At 50.5% G+C, this 17,805-nt stretch overlaps 1 protein-coding gene across 3 annotated transcripts in view; it reads left to right on the forward strand.

The window, feature by feature from the left end:
• PIK3C2B (phosphatidylinositol-4-phosphate 3-kinase catalytic subunit type 2 beta) overlaps window positions 1–17,805 on the forward strand; it is an 86,329-nt gene that overhangs the window by 20,067 nt on the left and 48,457 nt on the right. For all 3 annotated transcript variants that reach the window (XM_050957120.1, XM_050957121.1, XM_050957122.1), the window contains exon 2: window positions 11,122–12,142. In XM_050957120.1, coding sequence (XP_050813077.1) covers window positions 11,210–12,142 — 933 coding nt within the window. In that variant the 5' untranslated portion in view covers window positions 11,122–11,209. The remainder of the gene's footprint in view (window positions 1–11,121; window positions 12,143–17,805) is intronic.

Raw genomic sequence — 17,805 nt, forward strand, 5'->3', positions numbered from 1 at the left:
ATTTCAGACCTATGTAATTTTTTTAATAGATTTTTGGAAGGAGAGGGAGTTTCTAATAAAAATGCAGATGGATGCTTACCTAACTGGCAAAGAATGAGCAAGGCAAATGACAGGCATTTTCAGCAGAGCTGAGACTTGGGGCTTGGCTACACTGGAGAGTTGCAGCGCTGGTGGTGGGTTTACAGCGCTGCAACTTAGTAACTGTCCACACCTGCAAGGCACATCCAGCGCTGCAACTCCCTGGCTGCAGCGCTGGCTGTACACCTGGTCTGCTTGGGGTGTAACGATTGCAGCACTGGTGATGCAGCGCTGCTCATCAAGTGTGGCCACCAAAAGCACTGTTATTGGCCTCCAGGGTATTAGGAGGTATCCCAGAATGCCTGCTCACAACAAACCGGAAGAATGGCTGAACGCCGAGCTCCCCTGAGCTGCTAATCTAAAAAACAAACACAGATCCTGTTTGCTCCAGCGAGCGGAGGCAGGCAGGGGAATTGCTTTGGAAGGTTCACAGCTGTTTGCTTGAAGAGAGAAGTCACACGGCAGAGGGGGAGGGGGGAGTCCGTGTTGAGCAGCTGCTTATGTGGTCTGAAGGCTATTTAGGAGTGCATAATTTGCATTTAGTGAATAAGAGAGGGATGGGGGAAGGGCTCCAAACTTTTAAATTGATTGCAGGTTGGTGATGTGTATGTTCCAGTCCTTAGAACTTGCAAGGCAGGGAGCTGACAGACCCAAAAATCCACTCTCTCTCTCTCCTCCACGTTCCCCCTCACCTCCCCTCTTTTGAAAAGCACTTTGCAGCCACTTGAACGCTGGGATAGCTGCCCACAATGCACCACTCCCAACAGTGCTGCAAATGCTGCAAATGTGGCCACACTACAGCGCTGGTAGCTGTCAGTGTGGCCACACTGCAGCGCTTTCCCTACACAGCTGTACGAAGACAGCTGTAATTCCCAGCGCTGTACAACTGTAAGTGTAGCCATACCCTTGGAGAGAACAAATGGAAATGGGAGGTGCAAAAAGACCCATTGGACTTTCTAGTTCATCTCTGTGGCAGTGCAAAACTTGCTTGAATATCTTAGGCACTGGCTTTCCATGGGGGGCAAGCAGGGGAGTTAGTGGTGCAGGAGCTAGTTCCCATGTCTAGGCCATGGCTACACTGGCACTTTACAGCGCTGCAACTTTCGCGCTCAGGGGGGTGAAAAAACACCCCCCTGAGCGCTGCAAGAGACAGTGCTGTAAAGCCTCAGTGTAATCAGTGCCGCAGCGCTGGGAGCGCGGCTCCCAGCGCTGCAAGCTACACCCGTAGAGGATGTGGTTTACGTGCAGCGCTGGGAGAGCTCTCTCCCAGCGCTGGCGCTCGGACCATACTCACACTTCAAAGCGCTGCCGTGGCAGTGCTCCCGCAGCACTGTCGCAGCAGCGCTTTGAAATTTCAAGTGTAGCCATACCCTAACGGTTACTTGTCTAGAGCCACCTTCTTTTAAAAGATCAGATCTACCCCTATGCAGAGGGCTTTGCCTGCACAGGACTGAAGCACCATTATGCTGAACACTTTCCTGGTACTTAGGCCTCACTCTGGCCCTCCATGCAGGGGTGAATTTCACCTGTTCATGGTTAGCTTTTGAAAGCAGCCCTCAAATACCTCATTCTGCTGTCTGTGCTTTGTAAATGCCACCAGAGAGTACAGGCAACAGGAAATGGTTTTCTCATCCTGTGAAAATTTCTGAGACATCAAAAAATTGTCCTTTCTCAAATCAGGACTTCAAATCAAAATCTTGAAAATGTTTATGAACTGAAAATCTGAAAAAAAACCCAAATCCTTCAGTTTGGGCCAGTAGAAATGTTTCCGTAATTTTGAAATATTTCCTTTCATTTGATAACTTTTTATTTAGTTCTTTTGGATGTTATAATTACCTTAAATTTCAAAACAAAAAGTTGTTTGGAACCAGAAGCCTGGACTTTTTCATTCTGTTCATAGATTCCAAGGCCTGGAGGGACTGGTGTGCTCATCTCGTCTGATTCCCATAGAACACAGGCCAGGGGACTTGCTCAAAACAATCCCTTTTTGAACTAAATAATTCCGTATTGAAACACTTGGACAATTTTAAAATGTTTTGCAAAAACTTTTTCAAGTCAAAAAATTCACCAGAACTGACCCTTTCCCGTGAAAAGTTTCGGTTTTGATGAATTGGCATTTTTGAGTGAAAAACATTTTGTCAAAAAATTCCCAACTAGCTCTACCCCAGAGCATCGTAGTGAAACAAGAGATGGGGCCATACATTTCTGCTGTGAGGGCAGGTGTGACTGGGTTGATCCCCCCCACTTCTTTCAGGAGCGTGTCCTCTCTTGATTCTTTTTGTGAGATCTCACTGGGCCTGATCTGAAGGCCACTGAAGCCGCTGGGAGTTTTTTCCACTGTGTGCAATGGGCTTTGGATCAGTCCCCCCAGTTTTGTCTCATGCTGCTGGGCCTGTGCAGGGTGTCTTCAGATAAATACTAAGCACTGCTTTAGCTGAGGTCTAGAGGGTGACCAGGAGAGATGCTGGGGCAACCAGAACACACAGATGGCGTTAGAACAGCTTTTTATGTGGCTTTTCAGTTCCCTTTATCTTCTGTTGTTGCCCACACACATGTGCATGTACAGGGCTCCCACCTCCCACAGAAAGGCAGTCACTCTTACACTGATCTTACTAACCCAGCTCTGCATTTGCTTATGTCTCAGCAGTAGAGGGAAATTGCTACATAAACTATTTTAAGAAGGCATCCATAGAAAGCCACTGGAGTCTAGGGAGCTGGGGTGTATGGTCTGCCCCACTCTCTTGGTTATGTCACTTGCATCTAACACAATCATAGAATCATAGGATATCAGGGTTGGAAGGGACCTCAGGAGGTCATCTAGTCCAACCCCTGCTCAAAGCAGGACCAATCCCCAACTAAATCATCCTCTTCATGGCCAGGTAACTGGCTGCAGGAGGTAGTTTTTTCTCCAGTCCTCATGCATGTGGCATGACCTAGCTCTGTGGTTTCAAGTGGATTTCTCGAAGGGTTGCTGTTCTCTCCCCTGTTTCAACACCAAGTCTGAGTGCAGGCAGTTCATCGCCGCACCTGGCTGTGACTCAGAGGTCTGCTCCAAGCAGGTTTTAGCCCTGTCTTTCTGACCGCCGTATCCCACTCTCCCCTGCATATTCATTCACACTGTGCTTCGTTTGAAGCATATGTGCCTGATTGGTGCCACCCCACAGCCTGGGAGGAGGGCAGGCAGCGTGTGTAATGAGATCATGCTCATCCTCCAGGAGCTCTTACCTGACAGCAGTACAACTAATTTGCATGAAGAGTCTACCTGTAGTCTGCTTAATTTGTAACAAAAGAGGTGCCAGGGCTCAAGCAATTAAGTGCTGGGGCTCAAGTCATTTTTTTACATTTATAACCGATGCTGCAAGCCTAGAGGTGCCGGGGCTCTGAACTGCCAAGCCTAGAGGTGCTGGGGCTCTGAACTGCCAAGCCCAGAGGTGCTGGGGCTCTGAACTGCCAAGCCTAGAGGTGTCGGGGCTCTGAACTGCCAAGCCTAGAGGTGCCGGGGCTCTGAACTGCCAAGCCCAGAGGTGCTGGGGCTCTGAACTGCCAAGCCTAGAGGTGCCGGGGATCAGCCCCTGACACAAATGAGGCACTCCTGATAGTGTAACATCTCCTTCTCTGCTACACGCCAATTACAATGGTTCCTTTACCTCCCCACTCACCCAGGGTACAATTGCTAGTGAAAGCTGATGGAGTTCTGCCCATCTCTTATTCAGATCAGCATCCAGATTCCTGGCTGCTCATCTGACACGTCTGTGCCTGGCTCACATATTGTTTCAGTAATGTTCAACTACAGTTGGCAGGGATGATGTTTTTTCCAGTGAAAAACAGGGACAAAACAGACTTTTTTTGATCAACAGTTTTCCTGGCATTTTTTTTAGGTTTTCACCCAAATACCCAATTGTTCTTCACTATAAAATTGAACACGTTTCAGTTGCCAAAGCCCCAGAATGTTCAGGACTCAGGAGCTGGCAGTGGTACAACAGTGGCTGGACTCCTGTGTCCAGTTCTGGTGCCCACAATTGAAGAAGGGGCTTGAGAAATGGGAGAGGGGTCAGAGAAGAGCCATAAGAACGATTATAGGATTAGAAAACCCACCCTTACAGTGATAGACTCAGAGTGCTCAGTCAGTTTAGCTTAACAAAAAGAAGGTTTAAGGAGTGACTTGATTAGTCTATAAATACCTGCCTGGAGAACAAATATTTTTAATGGGCTTTTCCATCTAGCAGAGAAAAGTATAACATGAGCTGGTGGCGGGAAATGGAAGTTAGACAAGTTCAGACTGGATATAAGGCATACATTTTAAACGGGGAGAGTAATTAACCACTGAAACAATTTACAAAGAGTTGTGCTGGATTCTCCCTCGCCGGCAATTTTTAAATCAAGATTTAAGGTTTTTCTAAAAGTTCTGCTCTAGGGATTATTGTGGGGCAGTTCTCTGGCCTGTGTCCTACAGGAGGTCAGACTAGGTGACCACAATGGTCCCTGCTGACCTTGGCATCTAGGAATCTGTAATTTCGATTTTTCGACAACCCCTCTCCCCCCCTTTGCCCCCCAAATTGGCGACAGAAATGGAACGTTTTCATAGTGAACATCTGTTTTGTGGAAAAGCCATTTTCCGTTTAAAAACAATATGACAGAAAATATCTGAACAGCTCTGCACTCAGCTCAGCTCTGCACTCAGCAGCACGTTATGGGAAGAAAGGACTCTGGCACGTGGGCGGCAGAGGGAACAAACAGATTCTCTGAAACACATGCAGCAATGGGATAATCTAGCGCCTGTGTGTCAGGAAACAAGCCCTCAGTCAGGAGCAGGCGGTGCCTTGCTCTGTGTCACTGACTAGCTCGCTTCGCCTGGGCGGCCCACTCCCACGCTGGCAAAGGTGTTGGGGTTTCAATATCGCTGTTGTCATCGGTTCTCATTACCCATCTGATTTTGATACACCTCTTCTGTGCCACGGCATTACCGCAGGCAGGAAGAATAGGCTGTGGCTGCCTGCAGACTAATTCATTCTAGCTGACTTGTAGGGGGCTGGGTGGGAAGGAGATATGGAGCCCTTCAGTCCTCTGTCACTGGTCTGAATCAAGCTCAGGTTGGTGGTGACCAAAAGTCATTTCCCTCTGATGGTTGTATAGGGAATGAGAATGGCAAGTCTTGGTCCAGTTCTCAGTGGACAGGTGCCCACCTCAGAAAAGCCAACCCCATCATCTCAGCAGAGGCACCAAAGCCTGGGCAGGCTATGGAGACTGAACTCCTCTCTGACACCCTGAGGGGGTCATTCCGGTTTAGGGTGACCAGATGTCCCAATTTTATAGGGACAGTCCCAATATTTGGGCCTTTTTTAATATGGGCTCCCATTACCCTCCCCCTACCCCCGTCCCGATTTTTCACACTTGTTATCAGGTCACCCTATTCTGATTCAGGGCTGAGCCGCACACGACAGGTCCCACATGTTAGGGAGGCTTGAAGTACCTACAGTCTGGATAAATGACACCTGCGGTGGCTGACCGCCTCTCGGCACCCCTTAGCTGTCCCCACAGTAGGAATGATCTGTGAACAGCAGCCCAGACAGGACTTCACAGCATCGCTGAAGCCTCTTGTGCTGTAGTCGTGCGTCTGTGGGTTTCTTTGTTTAGGCCACAGGGAAGCCTGGCCAACTGGGGTCAGCCTAGCCCTCAGCGCGATGCCGGCCAGCCACCAATAACTCAGTGGAAATCCTGCCAGAGCATCACCAACCACAGCAAGGAATCTTGTGGGGACAGGGCAGGCTTGTCTGCCACCAGGGAAGGCTTAAACACGTGCCCAGGAAGCTGCTTTGCTCTGTCCGTGTCAGTCGCAGGGCACTGAGAAGCCGGGTCCAGGAAGGGGAATGAGAGAGAGAGAGAGAGAGAGAGAGTGTGTGTGTGTGTGTGTGTGTGTGTGTGTGTGTGTGTGTGTGTGTGTGTATTTTACCTATGAGCGTGCACAGGAAGGGGAATGAGAGTGTGTGTGTGTGTGTGTGTGTGTGTGTGTGTGTGTATTTTACCTATGATCGTGCACACACTCTTTCTTTTCTTTCTCCCTCTTTTTACAGCTCTTCTCTCTTTCTCTTCTTCTCTCATCTTGGTGCACCTGCCTGCCTCCTAGGACAGCGCAGACTACACTGAACTGCCACCAGGACAGGTTCTCCCTGCACCCCCACACCCATTCCACTTTCTTTGCTGCAGCTTCCCCCTGACCAGAGTTTGCAGCGCCTGAAATTCAGACTATATCCCCGGACTGCTCCCAAGTATCCTTGATACTTTTGACATATGGTTGCAGGCATTGCCAGATTTCCCCTCCTCCATCTCTGGTTGCTTTTCAGGAGCTCTAAGGGGAAATTTCCAAGATGTGACTTCACTGCTGTGCTGGGGCGTCCAAAGGGAGACCTCTCCTAACCTTGTCCTCCCCGTCTGACGCAGGGTGTGAGATCATTTCAGTCTCCTTTCAGTCTCTGCCTTATATTTTTCATGGGTTTGTCTCCTGCTGACATTTGGCCCCCTCTTCCCATTGCTGTTAATTGCTAGCTGGCCGGGTTTCTCTGGGCAGAGGGAGTGGTGCTGTGTTACTGCCTCCTATTCATACGCCCAGAGCTTGGCACCCACAGAACGATGGTCACTTTGTTTCCGATGCAGACGGCAGCCAGCCCCTTTGTTCAACGCAGTCTGTTCCTGTTAATGTGTGTGGCGCTCTGGTTGACTATTGGGGAGGAGTCTTGAGAGCAGACCCCTCTCATTGAGAAAGGCATCCTGCACTGGAACATTGGATCCCTTGAGCCTGATTCTCTCAGCGAGTAACTCCATTGAAGTCAATGGGGTTACACCTACTGGAAGTGAAAGGAGATTGGACTTCTATTCCTCCTAGAAACCCCATCAGCCTGAAACGAACTGACACCATGATGCTTCTCTTTCAGAGGGTGGGCCACATTTGCAGCAATGCAAAGCTGAGGTCTGGGTGCAAGAAATGTGCATGCAATTAGCATGATTGGACGTAGCTCAGGTGCCTAATGCCCTACCTGCCTGCCAGCTCTGTTGCCTGATGTGTGTGTGGAACTGCATGTACATTTTTATGTGCAGGTGCACGGAACAGGCCTTTGCCCTCTGAAGTGGAGCCTCTGGTATTTGATTTTACTGAATTATGCTGCAATGAGATTTTCAAGAAAATTTTTCCTCATGACCCTGAGGAGATCCAGGGAGCAAAACATCAACCCTATGGGGTATGTAGTTGTGAGAAAGTGTCTCCCATACTATGGAACCATGGATTTGGAGATGGAGACCTCCTGGGCTTGCAGCTAGGGAAACTGTAGGTGCTATGTTTCCTCTATGCTGGCTAATTAGCACCTCCAAAATGAAACTCATTGCTGTGGTGGTACATTGGGGGCCAATTTATACACAGGAGAAATGGGATGTAGTAAAACTTGGATGACAGTGATGTAGAATGAAAAGTCAGTATTGTTCCCAGGCTTCTGATGGGCACATTGCAATAAGAAGCTGTCTGTCTGTCTCCAAAGTGGTCAGGGATTGTTCTCTTTTCAGATGACTTGCAGCACTCTCTCACTCCATAATGAGCACCTGCACCTTCCAGTGGTCCCATCGACATGTCTTTGGAACTGGGGTGAGATGGGATAGCAGGGACAGGGTGACACACGGGGAATGCTCTCCCATCAGAACGTGCCCATCCCATGTTACCATCCAAATACCCAGTTCCATTGGGTGGGGTGTGGAGTGACCATCCTGTGACTCACTGGCACACCCAGCCGTAAAAGCGATGGTTAGCCATGTGGTGTCCCAGCGTGGAAAGGGACATACGATGTGCACGGATTTTATTAGCTAGAATGACTCATTCAGAGGCCCAGAGCTTTCTGTGACATGGTTTCCTATAATCCCTGAAAAAATAGTGTAAAAGGTCCTAACTGTCCATGTACGGTACCCCTTCATGGAGGCAATGGGGACAGAGCTCAGATCTGTTCCAAAAGTACAGGCCTCTACTGCTTCCACAAAAGGAGAATCTCTGTTAGCTAACAGCAGTATAAGGTTTATGACTCACAAATGAACATCTCTGATTCCATCCAGTAGAAGTTGTGTGGGCGCGCACACACACATACACACTCTCTCTCTCTCTCTCTCTCTCTCTCTCAGTTGCTTCTCCACATGCCCCAGAAATCAGGCTAAAGGGGAAAATATCCAACTCTCCCTTTTCAAAACTTTACTAACCTACCCGCAAATGCTGTTCCTTGCAGAGCTGTGAGTGTGTGGATAAAGTACAGCTCTATTTCATGGCAGTCTCTCTGTTAATGATCCTCTGCCTTTCCCCTTACGAAAATCAAGAGCTAGACTCTCTCAACTGGAGAAATGAAAATGCTGAGCTGGCTGTCAGCTCCAGCGATTAAAAAATCCAGATGCCTGTGTCTCCCGAGGTTTGGTCTCACTCCATTCTGCTGTTTAACATCCATGTAGTTATTTATTTTGCTAAGAAGGGAAGAGGAGGTGAAATATCCTTCCTCTGAGCAATGTCGGCGTGTTGGCCGGCAGAGACCTCAGCGGTCTGCACTTCTGAGAGCGGAGTTCCAGGGCATCAGATCAGTTGGAGGAAAAGGGGAATCTGGCTCTGCACTAGAGAGTTCTGTGGTCACTGTGGTTTAGATGTTTTGGGCTGGGGCCAAGAAGGAGGAAGGTGGTTTGCATCTGCCTCCCTCGCCCCCGCCTTCACCTCCTTCTTTCACATCTGAACTTGGGAAAGTAAATTGTATTTTCAAGGCTCTGCAATCCAAGGAGCGTGTCATGCAAACTGCTCAGCATGCTTGGGAGCAGCCTGCACTAGCTATTGGCTTTGATTAGTCTCGGTTAACATAGAGCACCGCAAGTATGCTAGGTGCATTCCAGCCAATACGGAGCCAACTAGCTGAGATCATTCAACCTGCCCTTAAAAAAAAGTGGATGCCTAGTTCCCATTAATACAATTGGGAACTGAGTGTCCGGATCCCACAGGTGGTTTTGAACAATCTCAGCCATGAGATTTCGCCCAGGCCGAAGGGTTTAGCTTAAGTCTAAAGTTATAAGACAGGATTCCCTGAGTGGCCATTGTGACTTGGTAGCAATGTACAGGGTGAAGCAGAGGAAATTCAGGCCCATGTTGTACATTGATTATAATGACTAATAGAAACCCCGCCAACCCAGAATCTCCAGTGGCCTTGTTACGTTTCCCTTCCATTACAGTGGCTTTCTGTAACTGTGGGAGAGCCGGGATTATCTAAGATGCTCAGGTAGCCTTCTCAGCCATTTCATTATTTGTATGGAGGGAGCGCATGGGGGCCAAGTCTTCACTGCACAAAAGGTGTGTCTTTACAACCAAGTAATGGAAACCAGGACTCTGGTAGTTTTTACCTTGATGTAGCTAGTTGAGGTCACCCCATCCCCTCCATCTGCAGTTGGCCTCAGCTACCTTTGGTGAGATAAAAGCTACGTGTGCCTTGTCCCCACCCTAGGATTTTGCATCAAGAGAGCTATCACAATGTAATAACACACAGCCTGAGATCATGGCCGCATCGTGCTGAGCACTGTGCAGAGTCATGGGCTGATCCTGCCCCAAGGAGCTTGCAGCGGAGATGGAAATCCATTTGCAGTGGATAACCAATAATACTTCTGTCTGAGTCAAAGTTTTGAATCCACAGTGTTCGAGGGTTAGAATGCATTAGGCCTCTCCTCCACTCAGCAATCCCTCCATCTAAAATCACCGCTACGGTTTGTGGGATCAGTTAATTTGGACAGCACTTTGGGAGGCAAGGGGAAGTGAGTGCCATTGAGTAATCCTGAGGGTATGTCTACATCTACAATTTTGCAGCGCTGGTTGTTACAGCTGTATTAGTACAGCTGTATAGGGCCAGCGCTGCAGAGTGGTCACACTTACAGCAACCAGCGCTGCAAGTGGTGTTAGATGTGGCCACACTGCAGCGCTGTTGGGCGGCTTCAAGGGGGGTTCGGGGAACGCGAGAGCAAACCGGGGAAGGAGACCTGCTTCCCCGCGGTTTGCTCTCGCGTTCCCCGAACCCCCGAGCAAGCAGGTCTCCTTCCCCGCGGTTTGCTCTCGCGTTCCCCGAACCCCCCTGCAACCCGCGGGGAAGGAGACCTGCTTGCTCGGGGGTTCGGGGAACGCGAGAGCAAACCGGGGAAGGAGACCTGCTTGCACGGGGGTTCGGGGAACGTGAGAGCAAACCGCGGGGAAGCAGGTCTCCTTCCCCGGTTTGCTCTCGCGTTCCCCGAACCCCCGAGCAAGCAGGTCTCCTTCCCCGTGGTTTGCAGGGGGGTTCGGGGAACGCGAGAGCAAACCGCGGGGAAGGAGACCTGCTTGCTCGGGGGTTCGGGGAACGCGAGAGCAAACCAGGGAAGGAGACCTGCTTGCACGGGGGTTCGGGGAACGCGAGAGCAAACCGGGGAAGGAGACCTGCTTCCCCGCGGTTTGCTCTCGCGTTCTCCGAACCCCCCTGCAAACCGCGGGGAAGGAGACCTGCTTGATTACCAGAGAGGCTTCCTCAGGTATGCTGGGATACCTGCTTATTCCACGGAGGCCAAGAAAAGCGCTGGTAAGTGTCTACACTTGATTACCAGCGCTGGATCACCAGCGCTGGATCCTGTACACCCGAGACAAAACGGGAGTACGGCCAGCGCTGCAAACAGGGAGTTGCAGCGCTGGTGATGCCCTGCAGATGTGTACACCTCCTAAGTTGCAGCGCTGTAACCCCCTCACCAGCGCTGCAACTTTGTGATGTAGACAAGCCCTGAGATTCTGCTTCATTCTCTTACTACCACAGAGCAGGAGAACGCTATAGGTTCCAGGACTACAGGGGCTTGATTTCCAGAAGTGCTGGGTACCAGGCTGTCCTATTGTCTCTGATCAGAGTTGTGGGTGCTCAGTACTTCTGAAAGTCGGGCTCTATATAAAAGCAACATCCTTATTATAACTAAGCCTTTGGTGAAGCAGTAGCCAGTGTGCTGGTATGCTGACCCTATCTCTGTCGCACTCTCCTGCAGGTCACTGGTGGTGCAGTATGTCTTTGTTCTTAACCCCTGAGCCCAGCAGGAAGTAGCAGCTGGTCCCTGGCACTTGTTCCCCTGAGAGATGTCTGCAACCAGAGGCAATGGAGAGCACTGGAAGTCTTTGGAGTCAGTGGGGATCAGCCCGAAGGAGCTGGCTCTGGCTGAAGCCCTGCAGATGGAGTATGATGCTCTGTCCCGCCTGAGGCAGGACAAGGAGGAGAGTCAGGCCAAGCAAAACAATGACGGCTCCCTCATTTCCTGGGATGACCCAGCTCTGGATTACAACAAACCCGCTGTCAGGAATGACTGCCACAGCATCAAATTAATGCGAGGTCTCTCTGGCTCGGACCCCACCCTCAACTACAACTCCCTCTCGGTTCAAGAGAGCTCGAGAGCTCCTGGCACCAACAACTCTACCTCATCTGTCCTGCCACCAGAGCTGGAGAACCAGCCTTGGCTGAAGGGCCCTCTTGCCAGTGACTACCTGTACATCTTTGATGGCTCGGGGGAAGACTTCCTCAGTGAGCCACTCAACGGGACCTCGGGTCAAGATGGCTCCCCCAAGAAGTTCTCCCTTCCCCCGCTCCCCCCTCGTCTTTCCATCTGGAACTCCTCTGAGGTGAATCACTCTTCCCTCAAAAGCTCCTCACTGTCCTACAAAGGACCTCAGCCCAGAGACATCAACATGTTCTCCTCAGCCCACGAGCTGTCCGATGGAAAGCTGCTGGCCCGCAGGATTTCGGAGGAAGACCCCTATGGCACCATGGATTATGACGGCATCAATGACGCCATCACCCGTCTCAACCTGAAGTCCACCTATGACACGGATCTGCTGAGAGAGGCCACCTGGGGCTGGAAGGAAGGCAGGAGCATCTTTGAGAAGGAGACCACTGGAAAGCCAGTGGCTCGGAGCAAGACCATGCCACCCCAAGTCCCTCCCAGGACCTACGTCTCTAAGTTTGGCAACCGGAAGAACATGGCACCCAACAAGAACCGCAGGATCTCCGTGGATCCGGTAAGAGGCTTTTGGCTTTCTCCTTAGAGGCTGGGCTGAGAGAAGCAGGTGTGAACCCCACCCCAATCCTAGGCTGCTCCTACCCGTTCACAACTGCCCTTTCTAAGCTTGACCTCTAGGATTCAATTAGGAGTGGGTTACACGCCCATTAGCAGCCTTACAGGGTTGTCTTCACTACATTGTAAACCTGGGTCCAAGGACCCATGCTTGTGGACTCAGTGTTTCCAAGCATGTTTGAGAGTCCACACTGCACTGTAAACCTGTGTTGACAATTGCTGGACCCATGTCTCAGCTGCGCAAACACATCCATACTGCACCACTTCTAACTCGGATCTGTGAATTGACTTGCATCCACAATGCAAAATGAGTTCTTGCTAATGTTAGTCAGACCGATCTGTGTGCGGACGGAAGGCGGGCTTGGTCTCAAGCCCAGCTTAGTGCTCAGTATAGACATACCCGTAGAGAGCCCTCACCCCTTCTACCATCACCATAGATGGGGGCTGGGCCGTGTTCAGGTGTGTGAGGGAGGCCTTGCTGGAAGAACTGGAGAGAACACAACAGAATTGAGATCTGGCGGGTAGACCCCCATATTGTAGGGACAGGGGGCAGGGCAGGAGGTGAAGAGGAGTCCAAGGCCCAAGGGATTTGATCGGGCTCCGTTTGCAGGGATCAATGGGGGAAGCAGGTGCTGGCTTGGCAGGGCAGGGCTCATGGCGTGTCTGTGAACTAGCACTACGCACAACTGAGGCCAGGCCTGCTGCTGGAGGATGGTCTACTAGAATAGATGGCCAGGGCGCAGATGTAATGAATGTGAGGCAGCAAGAGCCAGGGAAGTGATGCATACCAGAGGAGCTGGGATGTGGCCTTGCACAGAGACAGCCTGACCTCCTCAGGCTTCTCTCTTCATGCAAATAATCTGTGTGTGTCTCTCTCTCCCCTCCCTTTGTCCTCTGACTACTGTAGGGAAACCAGCTTGACTCTGGCTCCCTGTGTCATTCTGTGTTGCCCAATGTGTTTATCCTTTATTAAGGATGTCTGTGCATTGGCTCTGGCCCCTTTCCCTGGGGGTGTCAGTAAGATCCCTTTCCTGAAAACACATTACCCAGGAGGTGCCGGATCATGAGGCTGTGGCCTTAACCCTTCCGGAGGGTAGATCAGAGTGAGGAAATGCAAATTCTGTGATAGCCCAGTCAGCAGCTGGTTGTGATATTGCTATGAAATGATCCGCCCAGATGCTAGAGACCTTGTGCACAGGCACCAATTCCCTCTCTCTTTTCAGCTCGGGTAACATCTGGGCTAGGCAAGGCAAGGATTCTAAACTCTTCCCTAGTGTGAGCTGTAGCTAAAGCAAGAGGTGGTCTCATAATTCCCTCCCCTCTCATCTGCCGTCACCTACTTCCCCTGCCATTCGCACTTGCATAGCTTCCCTGGGGCAACTACAGCCATTGCTGGCATCAGAAAACAATAGGGGAGAAGTGTTTCCTGTACTTATGGCAGCTGGAATGAACGAAGAGGAGCTGGCACCTTGTGATCAGCCGGGTCTCTGTGCAGACCTTGAGCAAAGCGCTCCGCATGCCAGTTTGACAAGCACTGGTCTAGGGAACGCTCCTGAACTCTGAGAGCCGTTTCCCCCCATCTGCACCTACTCTCCCCGTCCCCCCTCCCACAGGTACACCATGCCCAGTGATGCTAAACCTTTCGTCACAGAATGCCAGGATCCTTATTGCTGCAAAATTGCCCTGTGGCCTTGACGGGCCATTGACCACCAGCATTCAGGACCTTGATTTTAAGACTCAGCTGCAGGTCTCTAGCACTCAGACCTATGATGCCTTTTAAAATCTGCCCAGGATCATTCGAGAATCCATCCCTATTGATTTGGGTTGCTACCCCAACAAACAAAGTTTCTGACCAGGGGACTTTGGCACTGCCCATACTTTGCTGCTGGTCGTTGTGACACACGCGTCCATGTGCTTCCTTGAACTGTGGCCCTGGAGATTACAACTCTTTGTGCTATTTATAAGGTCCAGGGGAAAGTCTAAGCTAAAAGTGGTGTCCAGCAAAAGCCTTCCCCAGCCAAGCAGGATCTCCGTCTCCAGCCCTGACTGTTCTATCTGCTCTTCCCGGTAGCGAGGCTAACAGCTTGTGAAATGTCACAAGATCCTCAGGAAAGAGACTGGAGTCTCCTTGTAAGCAGCAGTGTGACTGCTTTCCTGCTGGGGTGGAGGAGGGTGCCAAAATATCCTTTGGATCCAACCTTGCTTTCTTCCCCTGCCATCCCCTTTAAAATATATATATATTCCTGGGCCCTTCCTGGTGCTGTCCTAGCAGGATTCCTGCTGGAAAGGGGGCTGCAGCACATTTCCTCCCAAGACTCTGTGGCTGGGGATATCCCCTCCACACCCCAGCACATGATATCAGCAGCTAATCAGGGAATGTGTGTGTGTGTGTGTGGGGGCGGTGAGGATCCTTCTTGGATGTGATGCACAGGACCATGCCTCCAGGACCAGAGGGATATAAATACAAGTGAAGTCGCCTTCCCTCTTAAGTCCTGCAGGACCCCCCTCTCCTCCGTCAGTGAAAGATGCAGCTGGGGACCGCTGGTGGGGGTTATGTAAGTCACTCTCTGTTTAATCGGAGCCAGAAACTAATCATGAAAGAGCATTAAAATAGTCTTTAGCGGCAGTTGTGTTCTCCCCCTTTCTCTCCCTCCCTTTCGCTCTTCGGTGGGTTAATTGCTCTGACAGTGGGCCCATTGTCTGCTCAGAACGAGTGAGTGAGGCTCTGAGACCCATGCACGCACACGCACGCACAGCGCGAGACTGAGTGTGGCACTTGGCAGGCTGCTGCATGCCCAGCTGGCATTCAGGAGGGAGGGGGGAGAGAGATTTTAAACAGGTGGTAGGAAAATGGGGGCCCATGCTGGAATGCAAACCCGTTTGGGGGATGTTCCTCTTGTTTCATGGTTTGAAGCACCAGGAAGTTTCTTCATTAGTTTTTGATGTTTGGATGTGCTTTATTTCTACGGAGAGGGCATGTAGTCCGGATGGGAGGGCACCGGGCTATTTGTGGTCTATTCCTGCCTCTGCCTTGCTGCTTCACCCTGGACAAGTCACTTTGCCTCATTCTCTATCTTGTCTGTTTAGATGACAGGCTCTTGAAAGTAGGGACTGTCTCTTACTATGCGTATGTACACCGCCTAGCGTAAAGGGGCTCTGATCTTATTTGGGGCTGCTAGGCTTTACCGTAGTACAAATACTAATATAGGCCTGTGGAATAGTCACCACTAGGATAGCAGTGGAGGCCTCTTTGCTTGGCTCTTTTACAAATAGACGAAAAGATCTGCTCTGGTTCAAAGGAATGATTATGGGGCAGTTCTCTAGCCTGTGTTATACAGGAGGCGGACTAAATCAAGGGTAGGCAACCTATGGCACGGGTGCTGAAGGCAACACACAAGCTGATTTTCAGTGGCACTCACACTGCCCGGGTCCTGGCCACCAGTCCAGGGGGCTCTGCATTTTAATTTAATTTTAAATGAAGCTTCTTAAACATTATGAGACCTTATTTACTTTACATACAACTATAGTTTAGTTATATATTATAGACTTATAGAAAGAGACCTTCTAAAAAGGTTAAAATATATTATTGGCACGCAAAACCTTAGAGTGAATAAATGAAGACTCGGCACACCACTTCTGAAAAGTTGCTGACCCCTGGACTAGATGATCACAGTGGTCCTTTCTGGCCTGGTACTCATGAATCTGTGACTAGCCGTTGTGCTGAAAATGCTCCATGAGGAACTATTCTGCACTGGTCAGATGGGACCTGCCAAAGCTTTTCCATTTCTAGTTGCTGTGACTCTGATTCTCTTCCCCTTCTCTGTCTTTGTATTAACACGACCGTGAAAATAATTGTGTAGCCACTTGTAGCATTCACTGTACTGGTGCACAAGGTGGGATGAACTGCTTACTTCACAGGCTTATACCTGAAGTGTGAAGCCAAGCCCAAGGCTCTATGGCACTTGGGGGGACATAGACGGCTTTGTGCCAGCCAACTTGCCCTTTCCCAGGCCGCTGTGCTGCTGGAGACTAAACTGCCCCACAGCACAAGTGAGGGTAGCCTGAGAACTGTTCTAACTTATGCCAGCAGAGAGCATCTCCATCCGCTGGCCAGGAGTACTGGGATGCTGGTCCTATGCCAGCTGAAGATTCCTCTAAGGAAAGGCAGCTTTTAATCCCCTCTGTGCAGATCCAGTAACACACAGGGTCGTTTATGAGGTCGGAGGATTTAGCCTCTTGTGTGTTAGCTACATACCGTTTATTACACTCCATGTAGGAGATGCCCTGTGTGTTCAGTAGTAATAACATTCTGCATTTCTCTAGCATCCCCCAGCTGAGCAGCTCCAAAGCCTGCTGGTGGGAGCATAGTCTTGTAGCAAAACTGAAGACTGGCATTCCTGAGTAGGGTGACCAGCTGTCCCGATTTTATAGGGACAGTCCCAATTTTTGGGTCTTTTTCTTATATAGATTCCCATTACCCCCACCCCGTCCCGATTTTTCACATTTGCTGTCTGGTCACCCTATTCCTGAGCTCCTGGCTTCCCTGCTCAGCTCGGCCACTGACTCACTGTGTGAACTTGGCCAAGGCCTAGAAGCCTAAATTTTCAAGTGCCCTCAGTTTTTGGATGCCCAACATGGGAGATTTTCAGAGGTGATGGGCACCTGCATGTAGCTTAGCACCTCTTCAATTCAGGCCAATGTGTCTCCAGCTGGGCACCCAAGACTAACAGGCACATTTGAAAATCCACCCTAGATACTGGACCCAAATTAGTGTCAGGGATAGAATCCAAGAGTCCTGACTCCATTTCTTGCTCCACCTTGCCCCTAGAATAGACGTGTATGTGAGCACGTTTCATATCCCCTTCTGTTAACCTCCAAAGTATAAACCCTGTCTCAGCAGAGTAGCTATGCTGTCCCTCATACATCCAGCCTTTGGGCATCATCAAAGGAAGTGCATACATCCTCTCCGTGTCATCAGTGTGCCATCACTCAGACTGGTGGTAAAAGTGACACCAAAACTTCGTATGGCAGAGAGGCAGAATGGCTATATCAGATCAGATTAATGGACTACTTAGCTTGATATTTCATCTAGAGTTGCCAGGTGTCTGGTTTTTGACTGGAATGCCTGGTCGAAAAGGGACCCTGGTGACTCTGGTCAGCACTGCTGACCGGACCCTTAAAAGTCCGGTCGGCAGCACAGCAAGGCTAAGGCAGGCTCCCTGACTGCCGTGGGTCCACGTGACTCCTGGAAGCAGCAGCATGTCCTCCCTCTGGCTCCTAGGCATAGGGGAAGCCAGGGGGCTCCGCACACTGCCCTCACCCCAAGCGCTGGCTCCGCACCTCCCATTGGCTGGGAACTGCAGCCAGTTGTGTGACGACATCTGTGGGAGCTGTGTGACGACATCTGTGGACGGGACAGCATGCAGAGCTGCCTAGCCACACCTCCACATAGGAGTTGGAGAGGGAACATGCCTCTGCTTTTGGGAGCTGCCTGAGGTAAATGCCGCCCAGAACCTGCACCCTCACCCCCTCCCATGCCTAAACCCACTGCCCCAGCCCTGATCCCCCTCCTGCCCTTCAAACCCCTAGGTCCCAGTCTGGAGCACC

The sequence above is a fragment of the Gopherus flavomarginatus genome, chromosome 5 (genome assembly GCF_025201925.1).
Source record: "Gopherus flavomarginatus isolate rGopFla2 chromosome 5, rGopFla2.mat.asm, whole genome shotgun sequence".
In the NCBI taxonomy this organism is placed as follows: Eukaryota; Metazoa; Chordata; order Testudines; family Testudinidae; genus Gopherus; species Gopherus flavomarginatus.